This window comes from Micromys minutus (assembly GCF_963924665.1).
Source record: "Micromys minutus genome assembly, chromosome: 2".
NCBI classification, from domain to species: Eukaryota; Metazoa; Chordata; class Mammalia; order Rodentia; family Muridae; genus Micromys; species Micromys minutus.
The window spans coordinates 19,551,139-19,576,742 of NC_137971.1; the positions used below are offsets into that span (position 1 = coordinate 19,551,139).

Consider the following 25,604-nt stretch of genomic DNA (forward strand, 5'->3'; position numbering starts at 1 on the left):
AGGATCACCTTCCCAGGGATTAGTGCGGCCCACAGTGGACTATGCCTACCTACATCAATTAATGATCAACACGGCCCCCTCAGGGGGCCACTGTCCAATTCTATCTAGGCATTTCTCTCAGATGACTCTAGTCTACGTGAAGCTGGTAGTTGAAGCAAGGTAGAACATTGAGGGAGTCTCAGGAAGTCAGTGAACTAGATAGGTTGGGAGCCTATAAACAGGGATAAGAGAGGTGGGTGGAAATGTAAGTGTTGGGGTTAGGCTGAGACTCAACTTAGAAAACATATAAGGAATAACTGAGCACCACCTGTTAGCCAGGGGCTATGGACTAGATATAGAGACAGTATCATTTGTCAAGGACACAATGTCACATTGGCCCAACTGAGAAGCTTATGCCTTGGGTCATATTTCTGTAACTTCTGTAACTCTTCATATCACTCTATAATTTCTGGTCATGTGCCTAGCCTTCAGTGGCTGAGCCATCTCTGTTTATCTGTCACATCTCGCCCTCCCCCAGTAGACTGAGATCCTTGGACAAAGACACCATCTCATTCTCTTCGAGTCTCTAGCATCTGGTGGGGTCCCTACTAGGTACCCAGTAGCTTTTTGCCAATTTTAAAAGTGAATGTGTGAGGTCAAAGAGGCCTAGAGAGCTGCATCGCAGAGGAATGGGTGAGAAAGTCCTGCTCATTATCCTTTCTAAGTCTTCGCATGTACTCATGGTGGTTGTTCTTCTCCATAATGGAAGCTGTAAGCCTCTGCTATGTAGGGCATGTAGGGCTACAGGAACGAAGCCATCTTCTTCTCACTAGCTCCCTGCCATCCAGTGCACTAAGTTCTGAAGCCTGAGGCCAAGCAGAGGCTCATCCTACTTTGCCTTTCTTCTTTTCCTAAATATCGTTTCCTCTCCTGTGATCTCTAGCTCATAATCGCATTGCTTCTGCCCCTCGGGAGGAAAACTTTACTAACTCCAAAGTCAGCATGAACTATCTTATCAGCACAGACCAGAGGAAACCCTTGGGCCAAACCCACGAAGTAATCACACCTCATCCAAAGTGCCTGGAATCCCTAGGAAGGAGATTGGCAAGAGACAGCACCGGGGTGTGATGGGCAGTGGGTACAGAGGCATGGCCTCCAGGCAGACTTCTGCCACTGCTACAATACCCGTTGCTGCACAATTTTCTTGCTAGACTTAGTGTCTTAAACTACAACTTACTGTTGCTGTTTCTGATACTCTGAGTCAGCCCAGCTCTTTCTTCTCTGGTCTGGTCTTGCCCAGAGCTTGATCAGACTGAGGAATCTCAAATGCCTAGCCACACATCTAGTACTCAGTACAAGCCGACCATAGCCCATGTCCTCCTTCCCATGACCCTCTCCCTTCCGTGGACTTGGTTAGGCCCTTCTCTGCTTAAGGACTCGGGGCTGTTAGAGGGCAGCCTGGGTGGTGGCAAGCCTCTCTGTGGCCAGGCTCTAGGACCTGTGTCACTTCTGTTGCATTCTATTGGTCAGAACAACCCAGAATCACATAAGAGAAGAAATAGGCTTTGCCTCCGAATGAGAGAAACGACAACCTGGTCTTTCAAAGACACATCACTATCAAGATGGTGAGGTGCATTTTACCATCTCCCCAGCTTTCTTATCAGCTCTTGCCTCAGAGTTTGGAATTCTTCCCTCCACAAATGTTCTGTTGCAGGTGGATGCTTGCACTGGTGTTTGTGACGGTTTTCTGTATGAAGTTTTAGAAGCTTGTTTTGTACAACAGGCTTTGTGTGCAGTCTGATAGAGGCCTCTCCGCTTCTAACTGCAACTCATTCCTCTAGATGCTCCGTTCCCGGGGCCTCGCTGTACCTTGCCTTTTTGCTTGTGAAGAAGCAGGATGGCCTGCAGAGCTCAGGCCTGTGCGACAAAACCCTTCCTGCTGATGGGAAACTCGTCTCTGAGTCTCTTTACGACCTAAGCTCGCTCTCTTTTCAGCTCTCTCCCCTCTGGTTTTATTGCCTTTTTTTTCCCCTTTCCCCCTTGGTTGGGCCCAGGCGGTGGGGAATGATGTCCTTAGAAGTTTTGCTGGGCACGGGTCCAGGAAATGAGGAGACAGTTTTCTGGTACAGGGATGTCTTTGTAAAACTCAGAGCTGACATTTTTATCCTCGAAACATCTGCCAAACTTTCCCTGTTTAGCCTGAAGTCAGTGCTGGGCACTGTCTATCCAGAAAGCAGAAAGGAACGGTGCTCTAGATCTGCATACAGGATGGCTCTGAGAGTGGGCATTCTCCAGAACCCAGCCGTCTGTCAGTAACTCAGAAAGCCTGTGACTTCTGTCTCAAGCCTCCTGGGCACTCAGACCATCACTTACTGTGCCCAAGGAGCAACAGGCTTCCATGCACAGTAGGCAGAAAGACGAAAATCTCTGGCAGAAGGTTCCAAGCTTGTTTAGGAGCAGGAGCTGGCTCTCCATTTCTAGCTCTGTTCCCACATCAGTCACTGAGTGACACTAGTCACTCAAGGAGCCTAGTGTCAATAGGCGTGCCCCTCAGGGTCCTCTAAGATGAAAGGACAGGAAGGCACATCGAGATGCCCTAAGAATAGTAAGAGAGGAAACATGGTCTTCACATGCCAGGCCCATTGGTGGCTTTGCCAATCATCTGCTAAGCCCAGGCTACTCCTTACGTGATGTGCCGATATTTGTTTGCAAAATTCCTCTTTCAAGCACTCTGTCACAAGGCACCGTGTCTTTTGTTAGGGCCGAAGTGTCTCTGTTGAGTAGCAGGTAACTGAATTCAGAATTTTAGTTGTCTTAGGGGGTCATGATTTAGGGTTTCACACCTGGCTTCAGAAGGGGAGAACAAGGGTGCCACTGAAGTATCTTGGGGGACTCTGGAAAATGAGGTCATGAGACTCAGAGAAAGTCAGGGCAGAGGGTTAAATGCTGGGCAAAGGAGACCTAAACTCTGCTTCTTGGAAAGAAAGTACACTGGGTGTCTGACTGAGAAAAACAAGCATTTCACAGCCAAAAAGATAACAAGGTGATGTAAGCAGAAAGAAATGAAGATGTGTATTATCCACTGTGGCAGAGAATTTAAGAGAACAGAGAGGGGGGAGGGAAAGGGACAGAGAGAGACACGGAGAGAGACACAGAGACAGAACAGTTAATAACTAAGCTGTGTATGTTTTAGCTGATTCTGTTGCATCTAAATAACTATTTTGTGAAGTTCTTTGAAGATAGTTCCTGATTGTGGCTGCATAATTTAATTAAAGAAGTAGTCAGGGTTTATGCCCCCCACCCCCAGTTCCTAAGAATAGAAAGGAGAAACCTAGTCTTGAGAAACTTACTTTTGACAGAAAAGAAAATATCACCACACATTAAAAATCAAAAAAATAGTATGACAGGAAATTAGTCAAGAGAATGACAGCATCAGGTGGGAGGGGTAGACAGGGTCCTAGAAGGCTTTTAAGAAAGGGAGGGCTGATGGGGATCTAGAGAATGGATAGGAGTCTGTGGGTCAGTGAGTTAAGGGGGTGGGGGTTGGTGGTGGGTACCCTAGGGAGAGGACAGTGTATGCAGGAATTTGGGATCTAGAAGGAGATAACATGAAACAAGCCTGGTGAGGTCAGAAGCCAAGTGACATGAAGTTGCTAAGCACACACCTACCTTGCCTGCTGGGGTGCCCATATTTCAGCACCATAGGACTGGAGCTGATCCCACAGAAGGGGACAGAGTCAGAAAGTTTCTGGAGAAAATTCAGGAAGAGATGCTGATCATGTGAACTCAGGCAGTGGCCTGGCACCCAGGAGAAGTGTGTGGGGGTCAAAGGTTGTCTGCAAGGTAGACTGGTCAGAACTTAGTCATGGGTTTCTTCTCAGTAAGAAGAGGGTGTGAGACAGGGAGGAGCTGAGAGCTTTCTGATACAAGCTCCAGAGACGAAGACCAGGAGACAACTCGAAAGGTGGGATGAGATCATTTCTTGTTCATAGTTAGGGTTGGGTCTAGTCCCCTGGCACAGCTCAGTGAGGTGGCTCACGTATTGGGGTCCACTAGACGATGCTGAGCAGGAGACAACTCTCTGGGGGTAGTTAGAGCTCTCTGTGGTATAGCATGGAAAGAGAGCAGAGGCAGGGGCATCATCCAAGCAGGAAGGAGATGTGGTTACTCTCCTCCTGGTCCACGCAGCAGAGCCTGTAAACCCCAGGGAGGACAGTGAGAAAAGAGAAACTTACAGCCTCCAGAGATGGAGAGAGGCAGATGACAAGGAGAAGGCCCCGCTGAGCATCACTGATGTGGCTCGATCTCGGGCAGAGTGAAAAGTGAGCGAAGGCTGAGCACCAAAGGCAGCAGAGACAACTTTTTCAGAAAGTTGCTTAAGAAAGGAACAGATGAGACTTGGAGAAGGAGCACCTCGTAGGACAAGCCCAAATAGAGGGTCTAAAGAGAGAGGAGGGGGCTTGCACTCTTCAACGAGTTGTGAGTAATACAGGGCTCAGCCAGGTATCTGGGGGGAGGGGTCCTCTTGTGTTTTAGAAATGCCCCTTGTATCTTAGATCTTAGTCACACCAGTGTAGAATAAGGTGCTAGGGCTAGGAGGGGCCATCCTGACCGACCAGACAAGCTCCTGTTGTACAGAGGAGTAAACTGAGGCACAGAAAGGTTCAGTGAAGGGAAGGGGCTTGTCAAGTTAACCCACGTGGCAAAGTCAGGCCTGGCATAGGAATGTGCAGCTTGGCATCTTTTGCAGACCCCTAGTGCTCTTGATTTAGCCCTCGGTCCATCTGATCTGACCAGCGGAAACACCCAAAGTCTGATTGTTCACCTAATCTACCTGTGCTTGTTGTCTCGCTGCTGGGCCAGTTCTCAGGCTCCTCCTGAAGCAGCTCCAAGTATACATAAAGTACTGCTGAGTGCACAACTCCAGGGGGAGTCACTCACACTGTGATCTCCAAATGGTGGTCTCTGGTTTGTACAATATGACAGGACAAGAGCCAGCCAAGGGCTTCATGAAAGTCCTTAGTACACATAAGGAAGGCTGGCTTCAGACTACTGGGCTGGGGTATGTTTTTCAACTTGGCAGTTGCCTTCCCACTGAGCAATGAGTGGGCAGATCAGGTAACATGGAATACCTCAAGGCAGTCTGATTGAAAGAAACCACTCAGTCATGCAGCAAGGGGCAAGGGCGGCAAGTGATGGGGACAGGGATGTTGATGGGTTACCAGGAAGGACACAAAGACTGGGAGTCTCCTCACATATAGCTTGGCAGCCTTGACTTTTCTCCCTCCCTCTCTCTTTGTTTTTTCTTCCTGTAGAGGAGTTTTCTTAGACACCATCCTCCCCCGTCGAGACGACAATGGCGTCAGGCCAACCATTGGCCAACGCGTGCGGCTCAGTCAGGGAGATATAGCTCAAGCCAGGAAGCTGTACAAATGCCCAGGTAACTGTGAGCTACGGGGACTCCCAGCAACTCCTAGCATCCCATGCTACACAATGCATGCTGTGTGCAAGCAGCCCCATCCCCTTGCTGGGAACTGAAAGGACTACTCCTTGGCAGCTGTGGTTTCTTGTGTCTTTGTTAGGAAGTGTGCAGGGCAGGGCAGGGCAGAAAGCTGAGAGCTTAGAGTCTAAAGCCTGACTCTGGGAGGCTTTTGAAGTTCTTGACAAAGCCCTGAGTAAAGAGAGAAGAGAGCACATGGAACCAACACAGTGCAACACGTTGCTCAGAGAGCCCCCTCTTCTTTCTAGGGAACGGGGGAATGTTAATATGGCAAAGGAAGAACCAAGAGCTTCTGGCAGGAAGACAAAGAGCGAGGGGGATGTTTCAGGGATGATAGGAGTCTGGTTCCCAAAAGCTACAGTCAGAACAAGTCTCTGTGCTGTGTCTGGGGGTTGGTTACCAAACACATACTATTAAAGACCAGAAAGTATCAAAGGCTTGTTCTGAGCTAGGGCAGCAGTCCCTCCTCAGACTGACCTTCTGTGCCTTTATCTGTGTTCTGGTTTCATTTCTCTTGCTGTGATAAAATACTCTGGCAAAAAGCAGCCCAGAAGATGAAGGGCTTTTTTTGACTTAAAGTTTGAAGTTATAATCTGTTATGGTAGGGAAGCCAAGGCAGGAACTTAAATGCTCACAGTCAGGAGCAGAGAGAGAAGAAATGCATGGATCCTTCCTAGTTTGCTGTCTCATGTAGCTTTCTCCTGCATTTTATAGCTTGGGACCGCCTGCCTAGGGAATGGTAACACCTATGTGAGGCTGGGTCTTCCTACTTCAAATTACAATCAAGACAACCTGATCTTGATAATTCCCCATTAGGATGCTCTTCCCAGGAATATTATTTTGTATCAAGTTGACAAGTAAAACTAGCCTGCTTTGGTATCTTTTTGTTCCATGTCATCTTGGAGTCAGTGCCCCAAGGGACTTCTAAGTTCATGCAAAGGATCAACTGTAGCAGCCAAGTTTGTGCCGCTGATGGGGCAGAATGACCTTTAGGGGATTGGGAAGGACAGAACGAAGTTCCATCACCAATAGCTGCAGTATTTTCCCCACACCCTTCAGACAAGATGTGTTTTGATTTGTGGTGGAATATTTAAAACTGGGCCACTGGAGAAAGTCTGGGCTATGACACTGCCCTACAACGCAGGACCACGGGGACTGCAAAACGCTGTGTAGGTTACATCCTCACCAAACGAGGAAATGTGCTCAGCCATCTCTCAATCATCTGGGGGCATGCTAAGGCTAAAATGCGGGACACACATATCATATAACCCTCTGAATTCAAAGGGAAACCTTAGAGCGTTCCCTGGGAAATGCCATAGTATTTATTTAGTTACACTGAATGAGCTGCTTATTTCCCCAAAGGCTCCCTAGCAGCTGGTAAATATCCTGGAGCACACAGTAATGTATCTATTCTTGCAGAATGCTGATGATTATTCTAAAATAATTTCCATGGAACCCTCGGGGGTGTTGACTGCTGGGAGTGAGACTTACTATGCCTGGCAGTTGTTCTGTAATGTGACACTGAGGTCCCGATGGCCAGGATTTCCTGAGGCAGATGATGGGCAGACCTCTGCATGCTCTTTCCTGTGGCTCCAAAAGCAGCAAAGGATGCTCTGAGGAGTCACTGCACACTAGGGCAATGACCAAGCAGAGATGGCATCAAGAGAGGGAGATGTTTCAGGAGTCCTGTTTCTTGCACTTTGTGGTTAACTGCATGGTAGGCATCATTCAGCAAGCCACTGGCTTCATAATTTTTGGGGTGTCGGTCTCCATAATTCAGGAAATACAGATATTTTTTGCTCCCAAGCTACAAAAATCCCCCTTCCTTTGTTACTTATAAGGAAGAACTAGAAATAATTTTTTTCCCTTGCAGGTTTGATGCTCTAGACTCATCCATTACTGGGCAACTTTCAGAGATGAACGGGCCCAAGAGCACACTGTAGACCATCCTAGTGTAGCTTCCCAAACCCCTGCATTTCTTTCTGCTTTCTTGTTTGTTTGGCAGCTCTCTCAGAGATGAATAGCAACAAGAAAAGAATTGGGAAGGAGGCAAGATCAAGCTAAAGGCATAAATGAGTTTCAAAGCATATTTCCTTTTGTCTTCCCTGGCTTATACTTCTGTGTTCTCTCTGCTATGGCTGTTGTTACCAGCCGACACGAAGGCTCCAGTGTGGCTGGAGGCATATAGCTCGGTGGTCGAGCATTTGTCTAGCAAGCCCAAGGCTCTGGACTCAACCTCTCTCATAACCAATCAGCAAATCCATTCTATAATCCCTGGGACACTCTGTGGGTGCCAAACCCTGAGTGGACCCATTTGGTGTGATACAGGTGATCTCACTGGACCCTAAGTTGGTTCAGCTCATGGCTGGAGAATTGAGGATCTAAACCTAGATCAAGCCACACGGAGTCCCGAGAGCCTTTGGCAGGAACTCTGGGCACGACCCCTTGGCACCAGGATGCTGCTTACTTGGCTCATTTCCCATTGGACTTTTTCTCCCCAGGTCTGGGTAGGGTAGCTCGGGTGGGAGCCCATGTGTGCCTGCCTCAGAGTTGTTGGTTTTGCTTGTGCAGCATGTGGGGAGACACTACAGGACACAACAGGAAACTTTTCGGCACCTGGTTTCCCAACTGGCTACCCCTCTTATTCCCACTGCGTCTGGAGGATCTCTGTCAGCCCAGGGGAAAAGGTAGGTGAAGACTCTACCTCTTGATGATATCAGTGCGTGCCACAAACACAGCTGGGCATCACACCGCACCCCCCCCCACACGGACAGTTACCATCATCTTTAAAAGGCAGGTTAGACCCCCATCCAGAATAGTGCAATACCATGAGCCAGGTAGAGTAGGAAGACATGACCCTTGTGCTGTTAATAATAGCAGCTGTTCTGAGTACCTACTGTGGGCCAGGAGCACACCGGCTTGCATTTCATTCCCTGTTTTATAACTTCAAAGTCAGTCCTACCCATATAAATGGAGGCCTGGCATGTACCAAATGTCCACATAGGTTATGAATCAAGCTGTCAGGTAAACCACACTCTGTCCTTTCTTTGAACTGTTACCATACTCAAGAGGGCAAGTGTCCAGTTTAGAATTTGTTGACATACTGGAGTGATTTGGTAGGTGGCAATGTGGCCAGCCCTCTACCTCCACCTGTGTTGATGGTCCACCCACATCATTCACTCCATCCTTGTGAACAGCTGCTCCATGGCTGCCTTCCGGTAGGATGGGCTGGCCATTCATGTGTCTGCTGTCAGATCTAGGAAGGAAGCCATGGGATGTCTTATAACTGGGCTTGGAGAAAGCCAAGGCCCTGGGCCCCTGGAAGATGTTAAGGGTTTGGCAGCTCTGTATCCATTGTCCTTAAAGATTCCTTCTAGAGCTGAGCAGGACTTCTTTTCCTTGGTCCAAGGATGGATATGCTTGCTCTACATCACTACAGGGCACTGTAGTGAACATTCTGTGAACAAATACTGAGGGAAAATTGCCCAACCTCATAGTAAAATACAGAATGGGGCTTTGAACTCTGAACTTTACCTTCTCTTAAAAGATTTTTAAAATTTAAATTATATGTATATGTGTGTTGAAGGGTGTGTGTGTGTGTGTGTGTGTGTGTGTGTGTGTGTGTGTGTAGGTGCCCATGGAGTCCAGAAGAGAGCTGGAGCTTATTCCCTGAGCCCAGATCCCCTGGAGCTGAAATTACAAGCAGTTATCAGCCACCCAACATGGGTGGTGGGAACTGACCTAGGGTCCTCTGCTGGAGCGGTACACACTTCTCACCATCGAACCATCTCTCCAGTTTTTATCTTTTCACTGGTAGAATCCAGATTTTTTTTTTAGCTTGTCTCAAATCAGCCTTCTTTCTTTGGGCTTAGGTGAGGGGATATCCTTCTGTTCCCAAATCTCTCTAGGGCCACACAGGTCACAGCATGTCTCTCTGGGACCACACAGGTCACAGCATGTCTCTCTGGGACCACACAGGTCACAGCATGTCTCTCTGGGACCACACAGGTCACAGCATGTCTCTCTGGGACCTCACAGGCCACAGCATGTCTCTCTGGGACCACACAGGTCACAGCATGTCTCTCTGGACCACACAGGTCACAGCATGTCTCAGTGCCATAGCTACTGTATTCTATCATTTATAGCTCTTAAGCACACTGAGGACAGAGATCGTCCATGTCACAGCATCCCACTTTGAATGGCACAGCCATGGTACAATGAGCCTTTGTCAAATGGATATGTGGATATAGGAGGATGGAGCCATGCCTGGACAACTAGAGGTCATGGGATATATTAGATATTTTCAGCCTGCAGATATTCTTAATTCATAACTTTAAGTATGATGTGAGAACCAGAGAGTAGCAGCCATGGTCTATTGAAAGCATTTTCTATGCACTGGATTCTTTCCTCAGTAGGCTGTGTAGGAATTAATCACATCCTTGTACTAACCCCACATGCTAGCCCCTCAGACCCTGCTTATCACAGAGTAGGAAATTGGACTCACCCAAGGTGACTAAATTTGATGGAGAATGGGGATGTGAACCCACACCTCTGAGCCCCCTAGGACCTGAATACTGGACGATCATCATGTTACACAAAGGAGACAGAGCTCACACACATATACATTTACATATGCAGAGGCACAGTGGGTAAGAGTATATGCTGTGCAAGCACAAAGATCTGAGTTCAAATCCCCAGCTCCAACATGAAAAGCCAGGCATGGCCACACATGCCTGCAATCCAACATAGAGAGGCAGAGACAGGCAGATTCTGAGAGCTTTGCTTGCTGGCAAACCAGTACAGCCAGAAAGGCAAGTTTCTGGTTCAGTGAGAAATCCTGTCTCAAAAAAATCAGGGGATGGGTGACAGAGAAAGACAAATCACATCTTTCTCTGACTTCTGCATGTGTGTGCATAGTTAGGTGTGCAGAGCACACACACCACACACACACACACACACACACACACACACACACACACGCACATGCACATGCATGCAAACATAGTATGACTGTCTTCCTGAACCTGAGATAGAGACCTTTTGCATGGATATGGCTGTGCCTGCAAGAGGCGCTAACAGGCAGGGAGGAGGAGGAGGAAGAGGAAGAGGAGGGGCCTGGTAATCCCCACATTGCTGACTTGCTGCACAGCAGGACTGTGTGATATGTTTGAACCGTGTAAGCTTCACTAAGTCTCAATTATTAGTGCTCACTGGGGGCACAGAGAATATACATCGTTGAAATTCCTGCGATTATTCCCGTTTCTGCTTCACCCAGCCTTCACCAGAGCTGCTGGTAATTAGCAAACTTGATTGACTCTCAGAGCACCTCTCGCTCATCACCTCTTTCCCTGATGGTCTTTATGGTTCACTAACATACTTAAAATAATCAGCCTGAATAATTATCCCTCTCAGGCAGACCATGAATGTGTTTCCAAGGAAGCTCTACTAACATTTCCTCACTGTAATCTTAAAAGAGCAGAGACTAAAGAATTCTTCTGGGACCAGCTTATAAACATTCCTGAACCCTACCTCATCACAAGCATGATGCAGAGTTGAGAGAAACCCAGGGACCCCCTCCCCATTTAAGATGCTGCTCAGCTTGGGTTCCTCACTCCCTAAGCATCTGACGGACACGCCCATGGCACTCACACACCCATACGCAGCCCCATCTGCTACTCATTCTTCATTTCCTAGGAGACCAGTGCTGTCCGTGGAAGAATCTCAGTGGATGGGGATTGGCCCTGGGGAAGGAGTGGGGTACTCTCAGTGATAATCAGGATAGAAAGAAAGCCTTGGAAGGGCGGTGGGGCGTCAGCTCTGATATGCCAAGGACACGCTCGGTGTATAGTCTGACTTTCAAAAGTGTGCCTCTGGAGTACTTCCTGAATGCCCAACACAGTCTGATACCCCACTAGTCACTCTGTATGCAGTTTCTCTCACAGACCCCTCCACAACCTGGTGGTGTACACATTGTCTTCCAGATGAGGGGATGGAGTACTTCCTCAAGACTCTAGAGCCAGGGAGGGGTGGAGCTGAGGTGTGAGTACAAACCTGTCTGATTAGACACCCCTGGGAGGGAGAGAGAATGGGGACTCCTAAAGGTCCATCTGAGCACGAACTAGGAGTGGTATACTTACCCAGGCCCTGCCAGGACTTTTGTAACCTATAGAGCACTGAGAAAGAGATACAGGTTAGCCTTGGAGAGTCTAGAAAACTAGGCAGGTTTGACTTACAAGATAAGAATATGGGGATTTCTTTAGGGGTTTTCTAAGCATGGGGTGGGTACAGTCTGCAAAACCGGAGGTGTAATCTGTGGAAGGCTGGGTAAACTGGGGGATCATGCCAATGGTAGCCATTAGGAGGGGACACTGAAGAGAAACAGCACAGTAACACCCAGTAAGTGGCTAAGCAGCAAGAATAAGAATAACCAAACAGAACTGAAGGGGAGGACGGACTTCAGGAAAGCTTTCGGAGATAACACCTCAGGAACGAGAGGTCCTGGCTGAGGGATGCGGATCACAGCCATATTCAGATGCACTTGAGCTAACCCCAGACCCTCTGGAGTGATTGATGATGTTACAAGATCCTTTCGTATCTCTGACCCTCGCAGACCCCTTACCTCCTCCCAAATCCCTAGTCTCAACTCGCCCCTGCCTATCTTTAAATGCATCTTGCTTTCTGTAAACCACCTAGCAACTTCAAAAGCTCAAGTGACTCCCCAGACAGAACTGAAGGACCCACCTCCCTCTGTTTACTCCCCAGCCTGCCTAAGGTTTATTATTTGATGTCAGGAGACTTCGTGTGTGTGTGTGTGTGTGTGTGTGTGTGTGTGTGTGTGTGTGTGTGTGTGTTTTAAGAAGATGTTCCTACTGCGGTCTGAGGACTCTGTATGCTAATGGGTAACATGAGAACCTTGGTTTGTGAGATGTGCCTTTCAGAATGCTTCGGGCTTTGTTGTTCAAACCTGCTTTGTGGTAATTCTTTACAGATCATCCTAAATTTCACCTCCATGGATTTGTTTAAGAGCCGCCTCTGCTGGTATGATTATGTGGAGGTCCGGGATGGTTACTGGAGAAAGGCCCCCCTGTTGGGTGAGTGGACTTCCAACCTTCAGAGCGTGAGAGATGGGGTGTGTTCTCTGGGAGAAGGTCCCCATGGCAGCTGACACAGGAAGCTCTCAGGCCCTCTTGTCATCGTAAAACTCTGACCACTCCATTTGGCCACACATGTTAAAGGCTCTTAAAAACTGTCAGCGCCTTATGACCCAGCAATTCCACTCCTTGGAATTTCTCCTAGGGAACTAATTAAGGAAGTGTGCGAAGCTCTAGCAGCAGGGAGGTTCACTGAAGCAGGAAGAATCAGAGCAATTTAAGGTTCAGGAGCAGGGCTTAGCAAAGTAAATCGTGACACACACTTTCAACGGAAAATTCCCATCCAATAAAAATAAAGTTGGAGCAGAGTGTGTATCGATACAGAGATATTTTTTCCCAGTGCTCTGTAACCTGCAATGTTAAATAGAATTTAAATAAAATTATTCCAAACACATACATGTACGTAAAGATGTGTATAATGCAGGAATTGCAGTTAGCGGCTGTCACGGGCAGAGGTAAGCAGAATGGAACCAGTCTGATAAAGTAAGGCGCACAGCTGTGCTGTCTTAAATTGTTACAACTGAGTTACTGAAAACCCTTGTGTGGGCTGAACCAACTTCGGGGAGCCATTTTATGATTTATGATATAAATCTCAAATGAAATTAGAGATGTAAATAACCCATAGTGGTTATGTTAGAGGATTTTTTAAAAAATTGAAAAACTTTATTTAAAAAAACAAAGATAAATGTACAGATTTTAAGAATTTTTGCATAAAAGTATACGAATACATTTTTTGTCAGTACTTGATTTTTTTTTGGTTAGAGGATTTTTTTAAAAAAAATGCTTTTATACTGTTCTTGGCTCTGTGATGGGTAGATATAACTTCTGTGGAATAGACGAGAGTACAAACTCACCCACCAAAGGAAGCTTGGACCATTGAGTGAAAGATCACAGGGAGACACTAAAGAGAAAGGTTTCCCAGGATAGATTTCTCTCAGGCGATCAGGGGAGATAAACACTGCCTAGAATTAGTGGTCTTGGGTTTTGGGGACTGACTGTGGATCTCATTGGTCTGAGGAGGACAGCTATAATGGAACTGTGAGGGAAAAACAGACCAACAAAGAGATAGATGAAAGAGTTGCAGTGTCCTTATTGCTAGGACAATCTAAACAGTGGCCTCCTGGCCTGGCTGAGTCCAAGGTTTTGGTGATAGCTTACTCTCCCATATTTCTGCACGGGAGGGGAAAAGCCACAGTTGCTGTGCTGCCAGTGATAAACCTGGGAAGAAGCTGCTGCCAGGGCAGTTGGCTCCAGATAGTGATGAGAAAGCCCCGATGTTGCATTAGGTCCTGGGGGACCAGGATGAGACAGTCGCACCAGGCAAGGTCGTCTCTAGGGAACCTGTAGCCTTCTGCATGAGGAATAGCAGCTATCAATGGGGATAGCTCACAAGTGTCTGTATCTATAAAGATGTGAGTTTAATTCCCCAAGGGTACAAACAGGTGAGAACCTGTATCCTTAGAAGCTCCAAAGTGTCACAAGCAGCTAGGTCTGTGTGCCATCATTGGAAGAAAAAAAAATCCATCAGATAGAGTATAGGCCAGACACACAAACCAGGTTTCCCCTGGAGTATGCATAGGAATGTGGGCATAGACAAGTGGTTATACTGCCCAAGGCAGGTCTGCACTGGGTTCTGTTTCTGGCCTACAATGAACAGACATGGGAGTAACAGTCAGAGATCTAGGTCACAAGTCCATTTGGTCAGATGTGCCAAAATGGCAGGGGAACGGGACAGGGAGATGATTCAGCAAGGAAAGTGCTTTTTGCACTAGTGTAAGGACCAAAGTTTGGATCCCTAGCACCCACATCAAAAACCAGGCAGTGTAGTGTGTGCCTCTGTTTCTGTACTAGGGGGTAGTGGTGAAAATAGGTGGGTCCCTGCAACCCCCTAGCCAGCCAGCTTAACTGAACCAGTGAGGTCTAGATTCAGCAAGAGAGCCTGTTCTCAAAAAATTATGGTGGACAGGAAGTCAGGAAGACACTTGATGTTGGTCTCTGGCCTCATATGTACCTGGATACACGTATGCAATTGTATTCACATCCTCACGCATGTGCAAGTAGTGCACCTGAACACACGTACTTATCCCACCACCACCACCACACAAAGGCTGGGCTCCTGGGAGCAGGGCTTCTTAAACTTGTCTGAGTGCCATCATTGCCTGGGAGATATCTCCGGGTAAGACTCCTGTAGTACAGCTTGAGCAGCCTCTTGTGTGACTATCTAGTACCAAGCCCACGGAAGGATCCTCCTCAAGGGATGGTTGCCTCCAAGGAAGGAAGCGTGCAGGTGATGGGCAGGATTGTGCCGTGTCTTTTACACCTGTCTACTGTCTGGATCCTCCACAAGGACATTTTACAAAAGCCACGTGGGACAATTCATTAGCACGGGGAATCACAGACCCTCCACCTGACAGATCTTCAAGTCTCTGAACCCCTCATGGCGCGGGAAGCTTCTTGCATATGCTGGATGCCTAAGGCCTCACAGCTAGCTAGTGACTGAAGTCAAACCAGGGTTCCAGTGTCCTGGTTGAGGGGACAGGTGACTGGTAAATATTTACAATCCTTCCCTCCCATGTTGTCAGATGAAACAGTCTGTGTGCTGTTCATCTGGGAGTCAAAGTTAACCAGGCTTCCTGAATTTCTGCTTGCTGAGGCTGGCAGCCCTACACCCCAGGAATGGGTTAGACTAAAGCCATGGGAGGAAGGAGCCAAAGTGTCCCAGAGAGGTCCAAGACACGTTCCAGAGAGTGGACGCGGGCTGGTTTCCAGGCATTCCCTCTGCTCAAATGGCAAGCGGGAATTTTCTCAGTAGGGATGCTGATGTCTCCACTGCACTCAGCACTGGAACGGGACTTGTGCGGTTTGGCAGTTCATTAGTGATGGCTTGGGTCGATTTGTGGGGGGGGGGGGTTAGTGTTCATATTTTACCTGAATTATTGCTTTCTCTATGTGTCTCTGTCTGTCTCTCTCTGTATCTCTCTGTCTCTGCCTCTCTCTGTCTCTCTCTGTCTCTCTCTGTCTGTCTCTCTGTCTCTCTCTGTCTGTCTCTCTGTCTCTCTGTCTATCTCTCTCTGTCTCTTTCTGTCTCTCTGTCTCTGTCTCTGTCACTCTGTCTCTCTGTCTCTCTGTCTCTCTCTGTCTTTGCCTCTCTCTGTCTCTCTCTGTCTCTGTCTCTCTGTCTCTCTCTGTCTCTCTGTCTCTCTCTGTCTTTGCCTCTCTCTGTCTCTCTCTGTCTGTCTCTCTGTCTCTCTGTCTATCTCTCTCTGTCTCTCTCTGTCTGTCTCTCTGTCTCTCTCTGTCTGTCTCTCTGTCTCTCTGTCTCTCTCTGTCTCTCTGTCTCTCTCTGTCTTTGCCTCTCTCTGTCTCTCTCTCTGTCTCTCTGTCTCTCTCTGTCTCTCTCTGTCTCTCTGTCTATCTCTCTCTGTCTCTCTCTGTCTTTGCCTCTCTCTGTCTGTCTCTGTCTCTCTGTCTCTCTCTGTCTCTCTGTCTCTGTCTCTCTGTCTCTCTCTGTCTCCCCCCTCCCTCCCTCCCCCTCCCCTCTCTCTCTGTGCATGTGTCTGTGTGTGTCTCAGCCGAGGCATGGCCAGGTGCCTGGCCCCGTCAGTCTTCGTCTGCAGGCGGCCTCCTTTGCCAACTATTTGGTCTGCTCTGATGTTTCCAAATGCAGTCGTTAGTGAATTTTTGTGTTTGGAACAAGTGCATTGTGTTGGCTAAGCTGGTCCCTGGGAGGGGTCAGTGCCATGAAATCTGCTGGGAGGAGGCAGGTCAAGGCCCCTTTGGCAGGAGGGAGAGCGGATTAGGGCATCTTTGCTCTGAAAAACCTCTGCATCACATTTTCTTTCCCAGGGCAGTGTGCGAAAATCCAGGCATAATGCGCACATAACTTTTTATGAATGGACCCTTTATGACTCCCCACAGAGCCCACTTGGAGTGTCCTCCTCTGCAGCACCTCTTCTTGATATCCTTATTAAATGCCTCTAACCCCAGGAACCAGATCTCAGCCCAGGGACTGACACTCTCCATGCTTACCAGCCTGCCCCGGCTCTTCCAAGGGAGGCTGTTTGTGACCCAGGTTTGCACTTACTGGGTTCAAAAACATTATAGATGAGGCTGTTTGACAGCCAGTTAAAGATCGCAGAAGGGGTCTCCATGCCAGGGGTCACTAACCTTCAACAGGGGTTCGGGGTGCCAGTGAGTAATTGTAAACACTGTCCTTCAATGTGGATCCCCCTCCCCCGTTGCTGTCAGAGGAGGCAGCCCCAAATACCGTATTTTTGTCGGCAAAACTGCCTTGCATTCAGTGTTTCCATAATACACACGCAGAAAACCTTTATCCTGTTTTCCTGAAACAGGGAGGGGAGTTCAGAAAGGTCAGACTGGTCCAGCGAGTCGTGTGGCCCCACTGCTGAGGTTTCCTGGGCATGAGCTGTTTTTCAAATGAACAGATATGATGGCATAGGCCGACAGCCAAGCCTGGCACACGTACTTAGTGATCTTCATCTGTCTTAGTCTGAGCTGGGAAGGGAACACGGTACTTTCAGTCCCAGAAGCACATTTGGCACCGTATCCCAAACTGAACAACGTTCAGAACTAGACCCTTTTGTTGTTGTGGTGATAGTGGCCCCAAAAGTCCGGATCTCAAAATGCCAAGCTTCACATCTTGTTTGCGCCTCCAACTTCGAGGCAGATTCAGTACCTGATTCAGGGGAAAGCAGCGTGTTTGTGTCTGATCTGCCTCACTGTGACGCTGTGACGAAACACCTGAGGGGAGTGAACCTGGAAGAGAAAAGGGTTATTGGAGCTCTGGTTTCAGTCCATTGTCACTTGACTTGATTGCTTTCAGTTTGGTGACAAGGCCAGAAGCACCTGGCAGGGAAAAAAAAATGCTGGTGCTTCATGGTGACATGAGAGTGTGGTACAAGAAGAATATTTGAGGACAAGCCTCTATTGATCTAGTTAAGTAGCCCTTAAGCTATGAGTCTATCAATAAATGGATTAATCCATTGATCAGGTCAGAGACCTCAAGATGCAGACATCCCCCTCCCCCAGTCACCAAGGCCTTACATATGATCCCTACTGTACTGGGATACAGAGCTTCAACCCAGGAGCCTTCTGGGCACATTTAAGGTCCAAACCATAGCCAATGTGGATGAAATGAGACAGTCCATGTGACATGCTTCAGACAGAATCTTACACAGACACTGTCAGGGACAAAGGGGGACTTTGATGACAGCTTCTATGCTGACAAGACAAAGGCTGAGTTACAGAGGGTTGTGGGATCAATGCTGAGGCAGAACAATACACCTGCCTGGGCTTGACAGGGTAGGTCACCCTGAGGCAGGGGTGGCAGACGGTTTCTCTCGTTGAGTTAGGTCCATAGGTAACAGAATGTAGACCTACCCCTCTCATTTGAAGTCAGCCCTCAGTGGCTTTTGCAGCTGGGGTTTCACAGTAAGAAACAGACTGGAAACCTGAGCTAGGTGAAGGAGTCCTGCTTAGGGCTGCTTGGGGCTGCTCCCTCATGCTTAACATGGTGCTCCCTTGTTCTTAACATGGTGCTCCCTCACACTTAATGTGGTGCTCCCTTGTGCTTACCTCTTGTTTTCTAAAAAATTATCACAGTAATTGGCCATACCATAGATGCTGTTCCCAAAGTTGATAGGCCTCCAATCTGTTTTTTTCTTTGAGTGTATGAATGCATGAGCATGCTGTGTGTGTGGGGGGGGTTGACCATGTATGCAGGAGCATGTATGCATGTGTAGATAGGACCTCCCCTGGGTGTCATTCTGCAGATACCACCGACCTTCAGGCTGACTAGCCAGTGAGAATACGCCTCTCGAGTGTGAGAATTATTAAGAACGCACCACCGCTTTCTTACATCACTTCAGGCAGAGCCATTTCCCTAACCCTTCTAATGTATTTTTCCTTACCAAAGACTTGGCAAAATTTTTATTTCACCGAATGGGAAGACCACCGAATCCAAATGGCTAGAGCGCACCAGAGCCAGGGGGAAGCAGAGCTGACTGGCAGCCCTCAACCCTATTTTCCCTCAAAGAATACAAACCAGAGCTGAACATCTGGAGAAGCCCACGGCAGCACTAACCCTTCCCCAGCCTTATGCCGTTCCACTTCTCTCAGAAGAATAAATTATAATTGTGGTGTCTAGTGTCTTGACCAGGGCTTTCTGCACACCCGTGGTTAAAGTGCCCAACCTTTTTAGTAACCAAGAAATGAGTATAGTGGTACATGCTTACAAGTTCAGTACTTGAGCCTCTAAGGCAGGAGAATCAAGCAAGTTTGAGGCCAGCCTGAGCTACTTAGTGACTTTAACACTAGCCTGGACTACATAGTGAGACCCTGGGCTTAAACTGTAGCCCAGTAGCTGTTTCCTTACTGTCTCAACTTGAGGCAGCTCAGGTGACACCCAAGTCTACGTGGACCTTCCTCCACGCTTGTAAGGTACTTTATGGATACACAAGGCCTTTGAACTGTAGAAAAGTCACCCCCATACCTGCTCAGGAGCCAGTAGTCACAGTTCTGTGTTACGTCAGGCATGGCATGGGGAACTTTGCATGGCTGCGTCATGGGCAAAGGTTTGGACAAACTACATAGACAGTTCTGTACTGGACCAGAAAGAGCAGGGGGATCTTGGGTCTTATCACCCTGCTGCGTCTCTCCAGGGACTGGGGACACTATTTCCTGTTCTCCCAGACCTTTAAGTCTTCTTGTGGTCTTTATCATCCTGCCCGAGCCATAGTCTTGGCTTGGAGGAAGAGGATGTGGAATCAATCCTTAAGGGGCTCCATAGCATCTATCCCTCCAGAGTTCTTCATCCCAGTCTTGCTCTTCCTCTTGGTCTCTGGCCCTGCTTCCTGAGGCAAAGGTAACAGAGTGATCAGTGCCCCAAAGGGGAGGGTCTGGTGTCTTCAGAACTGTCAGGCAAAGCAACCAAACCAAACAAACAGACACCATCATCAGTAGCTCAGCATCCCCTCTCTACCACTGGGACCACCACAAGATCTGCCACAGGACCCGCGTGGCAGGGAAGTATCTGCCCTTTATCTTTGAGTGCCTGGAATTCAGACTTGTCCTTCGTGGACTCACAGAAGTACGATTCTTGAGCCGGTATTTGCTCCTCTGTGGACTATACTCACTGTGAGGGTCACTGCCTGCTTTCTATCTTTCTTTCAGGCTGTGGTGAGGTGAGCCCAATGCCCACAGTGCCCTGACTGTCTTTTCTCTTTCCAGGGAGGTTTTGCGGTGATAAGGTTCCTGAGCCCCTTGTCTCCTCGGACAGCCGGCTCTGGGTGGAATTCCGTAGCAGCAGCACCATCCTGGGCAAAGGCTTCTTTGCGGTCTATGAAGGTTTGTTCTTGATAAAGCAGGCAGGCAGGTGGCCACTGACAAGTGTCTGTCCTTGTAGCACAGCCAGCTTCCTTCCCAGGTGCACAGGGCACCTTGCTACAGGATCAAGCTCTTATGGGGTCTGAGCGGAGGACTGCACACTCCCTCTGTCACACTTGGAAGGCAAAGGCCAAGTGTGCTGAGCTCTGCTACTATCGCAAGCCCAGTGAGCTCTCCTCTCAATCCAGCAGGGATATGAAAGGTACAGGGTACTGAGTCTGTAGAGATGGCAGTGACCTCTGGCCACCTGAATGAGCTCAAGTCCTGACATCTCTGGACTTGCTTCATCAGAGAAAAGAAAACATGGTATTACCCAGATGTAAGAGAATAGCTGTGAAATCACCCAAGGGCAGTGTCTGTGTGTCTTAATCCTTTCATCTCAGAAAGGAATGGAACTGGAAACAAAGCAAAGCCCCACTTTTCCTTGAGTCATTGAAAATCTGGCTACCCAGACTTAAAACTCCTCTTTCCCAAGGCCAGTTTTGTGAGACCCAGAGGAAAATGCTGGCTCTTGGAGCCACCTTGTGGCAAGAAGTAGCCATTCACCCGTGTTTGTAAGGCGTGATCAAGGACCCTTTTTTTCTCTTGTGTTCTCTCTAAAGCCATGTGTGGGGGAGACATAGTCAAAGATGCAGGCCAGATTCAATCTCCCAACTACCCTGACGACTACAGACCTTCCAAGGAATGTGTGTGGAGAATCACAGTAGCAGACGGGTTTCACGTGGGGCTTACCTTCCAGTCCTTTGAGGTGAGCGCGGCTAGGATGCTTCCCAGAGTGTTTACTGATATCTGCTCCATACTCTCTGCTCTATAAAGACAGGTTCTTATAGTAAGTAACCCCAGCACTCAAGAGGCAGGAAGAAAGTGGGTTTTGGGCCAGACTGGACCAACCAAAAATGAACAGAAGGGATTGAGGATGGGGTCTGGGGAGATGGCTCAGTCAGTGAAGTGTTTTCTTGTTCGATCCCAAATACCCATAAAGTTTCATGCATACCTTGTAACCTCAGAGTTGGGAGGCCATGCAGGCAGACCCTGGGGCTTGCTGGCAGCCAGCCTAGCCTAACTGGGAGAAAAACCTGTCTCAAAAAACAAAGTAGGTGTCTTCTGAGGAACAAGGTTTGTTTACCTCTGGCCTATGCACTCTCCTGTACACACACACACACACATATACACACAGAGACATACACATAGACACAGAGACAGATACACATACACACAAATAGACAGATACACATACACACAAATAAACAGATACACATACACACACATACACACACATCAACACACACAGAGATGTGCACATAGACACAGAGATGCACTGCACACACATAGACACACAGACACATAAATTCTCTCTCTCTCTCACACACACACACAGAGGGGAGGGTGGGAGGAGAGAGAGAGGGAAAGAGAGAGAGAGAGAGAGAGAGAGAGAGAGAGAGAGAGAGAGAGAGAGAGAGAGAGAGAGAGAGAGAGAACTAGACAACTTTTGGCAAGAAACAGGAACGCAAAAGTCCATTTCAAGTTCATCTTCCTTGTTTCTCTTAGAGCCTCCTCAGCCTGATTCATCCTGACTTTTGCAGCAGAGACAGAGTGGACCAGCTGAGTATGCACCCAGCCTGGTTAGGTTTGAGAGTGATGGTTAGGTTTCAATTCTGAGCTAAAAATCCTCGAAGCCACGCCAGCCAGTATCACCCATGTGGCCTCTGTCTTTCTCTTTAGATCGAAAGGCATGACAGTTGTGCATATGACTACCTGGAAATCCGGGATGGTCCCACAGAGGAGAGCACCCTGATTGGCCATTTCTGCGGCTATGAGAAGCCAGAGGCTGTGAAATCCAGTGCCAACCGACTATGGGTGAAGTTCGTGTCCGACGGCTCCATCAATAAGGCGGGCTTTGCAGCCAATTTCTTCAAGGGTATGGCTTAGCATTCTGTTCCCATGTTTGTTCATGGGAAGAAATACTGCTTTCCCCAGTGTAAGAATTCCAAAACCTATATGAGACCTTGTCAGCAGGCAAGGCTCCTGCAGGGAGGAAACTGCTCACTTTGAACTGCTTACAGGGCCTGTGGGGTTCATACCTGTGAGAAACAGGCTCCACTTGGCATCTGCAGGGAAATTATTCGATTCAGGAAAACAAGAGTTAGTGATTTTTTAAAAGGGTGTGCGTGCACATGAGAAGGCCTGAGGGTCACCTTAGGAGTCTCAAACACTTTCTACCCTATCTATTGATAGAGTCTCTCATTTTGGCCAACCTAACTAGTCAGCTTGCTCTGAGGATCATTCTGCCTTATGATGTTGGAATTACAAACAGGCTGCCGTGCACACCTGGTATTTATGTGGGTTCTGGGGATTTGAACTCAGGTCCTCACACTTACACAGCAAACACTTTACCTACCGAAGACAGCCTTCAAGGCCTAGTGATTTTACCAGGTCAAACTATACATAGCAAACCCCTGATTGAATAAAAACACACGCATAGAAACTTCATTAGCCAAGCACTCACTGTGTCCCAGCTCCTGTGCAAGACACTTGTTTTACCTGATATCATTTTGTTCCTGTGATAATTCTTCCAGTTATGTTCGGATTATATTGACCAGCACTGAGAAAGGTTGCTCAGGGTCATTCTTGGACATGAGTAGCCAATTAAGGATCTAAACCCTCTCTGACACCAGACCATAGACCCTCTCTAACCTTGCCTAACACTCCTAGTGTGAGCCAGAGAAGCATGTCTTCCAGGTCTTCCGCTGTAGAGGCATTGTCTCCTATCCTGCAGTCTGGTGTCCAAGAGGGGGGGGGGTAAAAGAACAAACAGCCTTGGTGGCATCAGACCCAGTGCCACAAAGGTGATCCAGCATAAGGGGGGGGGGTGGCTTCCATGTCTCCGCACACCACTTCTAAGGACACAGGAGTATTTCCTAGGCCTGGTATACTGTGGCTGGGCCCCCAGGATCATGCCACCAGTTCTTGGTAGAGATGAGGGGGAAGCCTGCAGCTTTTTCTTTGTGGCTTCTTCATTATGGTACCACTTGATGTCCAAGCCACCCATATCTACCACAGGGAGACTATTTCTCCGCTTCCCTACTCTTCCAAGTCTCCTAGCTGTGAGAGGCAAATATCCCAAACCACCCCGTCTTCCTTGTGCCTCCTTTTTACTTTATTATTTTAGCTTTTGAGAGAGGATATCATACCGTAACCCACACACTGGCCTGTAACCCACCGGGACTCATGGGCATTCTCATACCTCATCTTCTGACTGTGCCTGGCCCCGCCTCTTCTTTAGGTACCTTTTCCTAGGTTCTCCTCCAAGGGTTGACACAGAAAACTGACTTCAGGACATACCATCCTGCTAGCCAGACTAGTTTCTTATGGAAGCCTCAGTTTCCCTTTGTAAGACAGAAAGAAGAAAATGTGTTGAGTTGTGAAGCTGCCATGAAGCGGTGGCTTGGAGACGCTTTGTAAGCTGTTGGGTTTCACGTGAGATGTGGGATAACTGTCCACTTTTGTGGCATGCACTGGGGAGTGAAAATCTTAACACCCGGTTTCCTCTGACCATCAAGGCCACAGTAGGATACCCCAGAGCACAGTGTCTGGATCACATGTCTTTGCCAGAAGGGAGGAACTGGAAACAGAATCACCAAGCCTGTGGCAGAGCTGGGATGAGCCAGAGAACTTTGAGCCTTGGTGCCAATTGGCAACAGCCTTTGCCCGAGGCCCAGCTGGCCCATCACACAGTCCTGGGTGCCAGCTGGCCTCAACACTGATCTCCTAGTGCCAGATGGCAGACCTTCTCAGAGCCAATTGGCTAGGCAGCGAGCAGAGCCTTACACTTCTGCTTATTTCAAGAGAGGATGGTGGCATTCAAGGCTTGGCTTGTCCAAGGGTTGTGACAACCATCTTGAATCTTACACACAATCATTCCAATGCAAGAGAGACCAAAGGAGATGCTGGGTGTGGGAGGCTGCTTTCAAGGTATTTCTTCAAAGACCTGGGGTGTGCTCTAATTTCCCTTCTCTCTCTCTCTCTCTCTCTCTCTCTCTCTCTCTCTCTCTCTCTCTCTCTCTCTCTCTCTCTCTCTCTCCTGGGTCTCATTACTAAGCCACAGAATAGCTCCTTCTTTTCCTGTGTACCTAGAGGATGGAAAGAAGGCAGAGCTGTGGCCGTACCCCGCTAAGCTCTGGTTCCAGCCCATTCTACCTGCATGATCCCAGATCTCCTTAGAAGGTGTGCCCTGTTTGGAATGAGCGTGGGCCAGTGGGCTTGGCACAGGTGGCACTGTGGATGCCATGTAGCTTTTCTCCAGCTCCCTGGCTAACATTTCCCTTTGTCTCTGCAGGAGTGGCGCTTTCTTTGCTTTAAGTCTATTCCACTAGCTTCTCTCCCTCCATCTGGCAATAACTAGGCTGAGAAATGGTGCTCCCCTTTTTCTTGCCTCCATGCCCTGCCCACAACCACATTTCCTGGCATCAGGGCCTCCTCTCCCTTCCCCTTGGGTCTTTATTTATCTTTGTCCTTTCTCATGGAATCTCTTCTAAGTTTCCTCTGCTCTCTGGTCCATTTCTTGAACCTGCTGTGCCCCTCCTGTCTGTCTGTTCCTTTTTCACTGAGCCATCCTCACAGCCCCTCCCTTCACCTGCCCTTACCTTTCTCCTTGCCTCCTGCCCACTACCCTTTAGTCTAGGCTGTTCCTCCTTCTATCCTTCCCATCATCATCTTTCCAACTCCCGGAGATGCAGAAACTGCACCAGAGTTGTCTGAAGTGACCACTCTGCACACTGACAATATACCAAGTCCTTGGTGGGTATAAGCCAAGGTACTCTTGTCCTTTTAAAAGTAGAGGAAGGCTCAGAGAAACCGAATAACTGGCATTCAAACCCATATGATTGGCTCATATCCGTTGGTCCAACCTGACCCAGCTCACCTGGAAGCCCAGACTCTTTCTACTGCTCCATATTATCCTATATATTTCCCTTATTACAAAATTTCTGAAAAATGTTTAGATGCCTAAGAAAGTGCTTTGCATATTTCAGCGCAATGAGTGAATAGTTACTTGAATGCTGTTTCAACATGCCTACTACTATATTTATTAATGGCCACGGACAACTTCATGTCCTTGCCTAGAGTGTCTTTTGGCAGTGACCAACTCATTTCAGTCATTGTTGAGCCCAAGAACACCTGACAACCAGAGTTACTCTGTGTGCTCTCCCACTGAGGGAAACACTGCAGTACTGACAAGCAGTCCTCTTCCCGAAGAAAGGTAATCACACTGATAAGGAATGTGTGCAGAACTGACAAGAAGGAAGGCAGAACGCGGGCTTGTTTGAGTCGGAAGAGGGAAGCAGAAAGGGGAAAATAACAGAAAGGGCGTTGCATTTGTGGACAGCCAATGAGCTGAGAGTTTGCGGAGCCAAACAACCCAAGAAAGCCTCTGAGAAGCAGTAAGCACGGGTCTGAGAAAATGCCCATCAAGGATATTTTAAAGGGGTCCTACCCGTGGTGGTGAGGTTGGCTATCTCTCTTTCAGGCTCTTCCCAACTCTTAGCATCCCAATTTCTTTCATTCTCTTGTGC

General features: G+C 48.2%; 1 protein-coding gene across 1 annotated transcript in view; it reads left to right on the top strand.

Moving 5' to 3' along the window:
- Positions 1 to 25,604, top strand: part of TLL2 (tolloid like 2) — a gene marked incomplete at both ends in the record, with an annotated part of 112,031 nt that overhangs the window by 73,209 nt on the left and 13,218 nt on the right. Inside the window, 6 exons of the mRNA XM_080910729.1 lie at positions 5,295 to 5,419; positions 8,051 to 8,166; positions 12,468 to 12,570; positions 19,879 to 19,995; positions 20,637 to 20,782; positions 21,757 to 21,952. Of these exons, the coding sequence (XP_080766855.1) occupies positions 5,295 to 5,419; positions 8,051 to 8,166; positions 12,468 to 12,570; positions 19,879 to 19,995; positions 20,637 to 20,782; positions 21,757 to 21,952 (803 nt within the window). The remainder of the gene's footprint in view (positions 1 to 5,294; positions 5,420 to 8,050; positions 8,167 to 12,467; positions 12,571 to 19,878; positions 19,996 to 20,636; positions 20,783 to 21,756; positions 21,953 to 25,604) is intronic.